The 5,579-nt window shown below is 38.3% G+C and overlaps 1 protein-coding gene across 3 annotated transcripts in view; it reads right to left on the bottom strand.

Annotated features, from left to right (window-relative positions):
* fli1rs (Fli-1 proto-oncogene, ETS transcription factor-related sequence) overlaps positions 1–5,579 on the bottom strand; it is a 19,096-nt gene extending 13,517 nt beyond the window's left edge. The window contains exon 1 of one of the 3 annotated variants that reach the window (XM_054621014.1): positions 5,418–5,579. In XM_054621014.1, the coding sequence (XP_054476989.1) occupies positions 5,418–5,435 (18 nt within the window). In that variant the 5' untranslated portion in view covers positions 5,436–5,579. Of the gene's footprint in view, positions 1–4,864; positions 5,270–5,417 lie in introns of those variants that run through there. The other 2 variants (XM_054621012.1, XM_054621013.1) reach the window with 2 other exon arrangements.

Raw genomic sequence — 5,579 nt, 5'->3', positions numbered from 1 at the left:
ATGGTCGTGGGGGGGGGGGGTTCATTGGACAGCAAGTAGACTAAGGCCTTGATTGAAGTGCAGCCTTCTCATTGTGTTTTTTTCTTTTTGTTTGTTTTTTGCCGGTGTGTGTTTTTTTTTTTGTTTTTTTTTTAGCTCAATTGTTGCCCCGAGCGTTGTAAACCCACATCTTAATGCGTGGCCCACAGTTTGGCATTTCCTCCATTCTGCAGACTAAACTGATAGAGAAGTCAGCAGGGTGGAAGATTTCAGCAACCTGCTGCTGTTGCTTCATGGAGCATTTGCTGAAGTGTAATGGATACGCCCTTTTTTTTTTTTTTTTTTTTTTTTAAACAAAACGTTTTTAGTTAAAAAAAACTAAATTGATTTCAAATCAAACATTTCCTGATATTAGTTGCTTAAAATTTAAAGAGACAGATGCTAAAAAACATGTTATGTCATAAATCAGTAGATTGACCATTGTTCTCAGATAAACTTGTTAAACTCACCATGTTACGACGTTAAAAAAAGAAACGTATTGTCTTTTATTTATACTATGCATTTTTCTTCCTTGTTAAAACTTGCAGCCTACATTACCCACAATGCAACTTGAACACCGACAGTTTGGTCCCCATTGTTCGGTCAGATTTGGGTGTGTTATTCTAGTAGCAGTTAATGTAGCCTCATTGTTAACTCACTTCTGTGTTATTCCACACGTCCAGATTTTTTATTTTTTAAATTTGTAGTCTCTGCACAAATCTACGCCGACTCAAGTGTTCCCTCTGTAGCCACAAATCACTTACATCAAATATTTCTAATTTTTTTTAACATATGCAGTAGTACCCCCCCCCCCCCAAGACCTGTAAACTAAACTGTTATGTGTACATTTCTTGGAATTCCCCTTTAAAATATAAACTGCTGTATGAATCAGTTTCAATGCTAAAAACAAGCTAAAATAAATATATGTTTTAATGTAAGAAATGAAGTGTTTCACAGGACTTCATATCGTCCTGCTCAGCTTTCTTTTGACCGCACTCCTTGTTTTCTCCTTCATCAGCTTTGTTCTACTTTCTGTCATGTTCTCCTCTTTCCCCCAGTCCTCTCTCTCTCTCTCTCTCTCTCTCTCTCTCCTCTCTCTCTCTCTCTCTCTCTCTCTCTCTCTCTCACACACACTGGCTGCCTTCAGAGGCCTTCGTGCAGAAGTGAAACAGTCGGCTGATTTAAAAAAAAAAAAAATAAGAAAAAAACCTCTCACGAGAAGACGTTTTCGTTAATAGTTGTGTGTCGTGGTTAAAGATAATTTTTTTTGCTGCTCAGCACTCAAAACTGTTGATACTATCGTGACTCGCAGCCGCTCATCACACTCGGTTTTGTACATTCAGTGACAAGCTCATGCTTTCACAACCGCAAACACACACTCCCGCTCTTTCTGTATCTTCCCCTTGCTCTCTCTCTCTCTCTCTCTCTCCCTCCCTCCCTGCCTCTCTTTCTCTCTCTTTCTCTCTCCTCTCTGCACACTGATACAAATTTACCAAAATGCGGCCTGACCGCTAATGCCACAACTGACTTCCTGTTCAATGTGTTTCAGCCTGTTGCTCAGTGACACAAAACAAGTTTTTTTAAAAAAAAACCATGACCTTCTTGAGGCTGACGCCGAGCCTCGATGTCCTAAAGTTTACTAAGTTTTTTTTCTTTTTTTGCAGTTTGATAGTAAACACTTTTTCACTTGTGTTTTAAAGCTCGAGCATGAGGCCCTGCAGAAGAGACTTTTGACATGGGGTTAAGTCAGCAGCTTTCTGGGTTGCATCATGCAGTCTTGCCCAAACCAGGAGTGTGATGTTTACGACATGGACGCTTGTATCTTTATGAAATAACTTTTAACATTCACACTTTAACTCCAGGAAAAGACTAACTCTAAAAACAACACAATCATGTTTGACTTGGATTCCCAGGATGCACTTCAACAGCTTCAACTCTATGTTCCTGTTTTTTTATGTTTTTGTTTCGTTAAGATATAAAAAGATATAACAAACACAGCGTGAAAGAGATAATACAAGTTGGTATGTTTATGAATCGACATGGAGGGTTTTAAAGCCCAGATGCTGTTCATTTTAAATGCCAGGGACTTTAACTTACATTAGATCATACATTAAGCTAAGACAAAAACATGTCATGTGAAGTTGTTTGCTGTATGTATATAGAGCAGCCGTGTGAGTGACCTATTTATTGCCTGGCTACAGCCTAATTTGGAAACCACATTATAGGGCTGCAACTGATTATTTTCAGTTCTGATTAACCTGATGTTTACAGAGCAATCATTTGCTCTATAAACATCAGAAAATGGTGAAAAATATTCTAAAGCCCAAGTTAAAGTCATAAAATGTTTTATTCTGTCTAACCAGCAGTGCAACAAAGATTTTCAGTTCTGATACAGAAGCTGGAACTTTCTCTTTTTTTTTTTTGTTGACGAACAACTAATCGATTATCAATATAGTCGCAGATTTCATTTTCTGTCAATCGACTAATCGGATAATCGACTAATCATTTCAGCTCTACTGGAAACGTAAAACCAGTGGTTCCCAACAGGTGGCAGGATCAATTTTGAGGCAGCGCAAAAATGTTAGCAACATAAAATGGGCAGAAAATCTACATTCTTTTATTTTTTTTCCTAATCTTTCTTTGTCTTCTGGCAAATAAATGGGTACTTTTACACCTCTAGTGCTTTAAAAAGTATTCAAATAAAACAGACACACAGACATTGCTTTGATTTAAGGGCCAACAAGCCAAAAAGGTTGGGGACCGCAGGCCTAAAATTCAACCAAGGATGGAGTTAACATCAACTTTCTTGCATCCGCCAATTATATGATTTATAGTTTATTTAAAATCTGCTTTGAAACACTAATAACTTAATTTGTTATGTGTTAAAGAAGCTGCTATATTATATAAGCTGATGCCATATTTTGTTAACATTGTCACCCCTCCTACAGCTGAAGTACGCAGCAGCCTTATGAGTAATCCTGATTTCATTCATGCTCTTTTATTAATCATAAAACTTTTGTTGTTTAGCCCCGGACTGATGAAGATTTTTTGACATCTCAGAAAGATTTTAAACTTTGGAGACGGATACTGAACTTATCTGACTATTAATACTGAAGCATTACTTAGTATTTATGATAACAACTTAATGAGCTGTGGGTCTGTTTATTTCTTACTCTCTTTATAACTGTGTTCCGTAAATGAAGTTCATTTTAAGCTGTTTTTTTTTTTGCTTTCATTTGTCCTTTAAACTGATGTTGTCCTCACAGCAGTTTAACAGGAGAGTGAATGTGATTGAGAGAAACTAATTAATTAAATGAATTAAGATTACAACACAGCTACCATTGTGTAGAGTGTAGAATACTGAAGTTAAACTCCTGTTTACATTTGGATCTGTCACAAATGGCCTTCTACTGAGATAGTTGAAGGATATTTTAAGAAACATGCAAAATGGGTGTAAATTCCGATCAAAGGCTTTTGGGGGAGGATATTAAAAGAGGCCTGAAGCTTCTGAACTCACTCAAAAATAAGGTGCAGCCTACAATAACAGGCCAGAGATGAAGTTGTGCAAAGGTTCAGCCCTCTGTGCTCGACATGTCTGAGGCAAGTGGCAGAAAAGCAGAAGTAAAAGTGAAGGCATGGCCCGAGCAGCTGCGTTCTGCTGCACAAACAACGGTGCGGTTTCCACATCAGCCCAGAGGCCTGTGTGTGAGCGGCCAGTGCAGGGTTAAAACACAATGCAAGGGCTCACTTTGTCCACTCTGGAGAGGCTTTGTTGCCTTTTCGACATATTTTTTTTTTCTTTCTCTCTCTCTCTCTCTCTCTCTCTCTCTCTCTCTCTCTCTCTCTCTCTCTCTCTCTCAGTCCATGAGCGGAAATGTGTGCGGAAAGTCTGAGGTTTGAGACAGGAAGCCTGCTGAGTTCAGATAACGACACCTGACAAGTGCTCCCGTTTGCAGCTATAAATTATACTTAAAATAACCTCAAACGCACAAACTGCTGCGACACAGTATCTGAGAAAAAAAAAAAAAAAAAAAAAAAAAAAAAAAAAAAAAAAAAAAAAAAAAAAAAAAAAAAAAGATAGGTTTTTTATCAACGAAAAATCCCGAATGTGTGCCAGAATGTAAACACCCCAAACCTAAAAATATATAAAATACAATCCAGTTTTTAACGGGCTAAATGAATTATTTAGGTTTTAGTGTCAGGATGTCATCATTCTTTGTTCCTGTCATAACGAATGAATAATGGGACTCGAACGTGAATTACTTAACAGACTAAAATGCACCACTAAAGCCTTTATACATAAAGCCTAAATATTTCTTTCGAAATGAAACAAGGCAGACACGAGTACAAGTATTAGTTCCTCAATCCACCGAGGCCCCGTTTTATTCTAATACATGTTTCTAGTTTTACAATTAGGCTTAAAGTTTAATGTTGATTTAAAATATCAAGTCATTCGTTAAATAATCGTTCATTAATGCATTAATGGCAGTATTCATATTTCATCGAAGTTAGGGGATGTTTTTCAGACCTTGGTAAGGACATTGTAATGCATAAATGGAAATAAAGACTAGGCCAATGTTGTAAAGACGCACATTCGTTAAAAGAAAGCAACATATTTGTTTATTTGTGATCTACATCATCGAACGCAAATGTGTCTTTTCTCTCCTTGCGCAATTATCAGTTTTTATTGCTAACTTTATTTAAAAGGTGCTTTTCGATGTTGAAATCCTGACCTGAGGGCCTTTTATTTCTGCATTTTAAATCAATTGAAAACAACGACAGATCTGTGGTCGTCCGCAGAGGATGAACATGTTGTAGCTGTAATAGTGTGAAATGTGAAATATACCAGTCATCTGATGGAAATGGATGGGCTCTCTCTGATCCAAGTCCATCCGTGGCGCCTTCAGGGACACCTGCCTTTTGCGCAGCAATAAAATCCAGCATCCCCCTCAATAACTTCATTAAAAGTTAGTCAAACCCCGCTCAAACCCCAGCAGACTTCACTTCTTGGTGCGTTATTTTATATCTCATTGCATTGCGGTGCCGTGGATAGTGCAGGAGGGTCGAGCTCCCATTAAACACGGCAATTAAGAGCAATTACAACCCAAAAAAAAAAAAAAGAAGTCGAAACGCTTTTGGGAAATCCTCTTTAACGCGTGAAACCGGCCACCAATTAGTGTTTATATCTGAGTGTAAAGATGTAGTGGTTACTTGTGTTATTATAGAGCCGACATACAACCACGAACGGGAAGGAAGAGGAAATTTTGTAGAAGAAGGAAAGAGTGGGGAACTCGCATCACCGCCTTGCCTCCCTCATCAGCAGACTCTGGTGTGGGTGGCCGCCTGTCCTTCCACCGGCACAAGCAGCAGCAGGGTTAAAATAAGCATTAAACACGTACCTTTATCGTACAGTCCATTGCAGCAGCCTCGCAGTCTTGGTCATTTAGTCGTTTTTTTTTTTTGTTGTAAATGTTGCAGCTTATTTAGCCTTCTAACCTCACTTCAATGCATGCAGGGGTGCATTGGCTCTATGGCGCAAACCATTGCAGTTGCAATTTTTT

The sequence above is a fragment of the Anoplopoma fimbria genome, chromosome 20 (assembly GCF_027596085.1).
Source record: "Anoplopoma fimbria isolate UVic2021 breed Golden Eagle Sablefish chromosome 20, Afim_UVic_2022, whole genome shotgun sequence".
NCBI lineage: Eukaryota > Metazoa > Chordata > Actinopteri > Perciformes > Anoplopomatidae > Anoplopoma > Anoplopoma fimbria.
The sequence above is the reverse complement of the archived record's forward strand: the minus strand, read 5'-3'. Positions and strand labels throughout refer to the sequence as shown.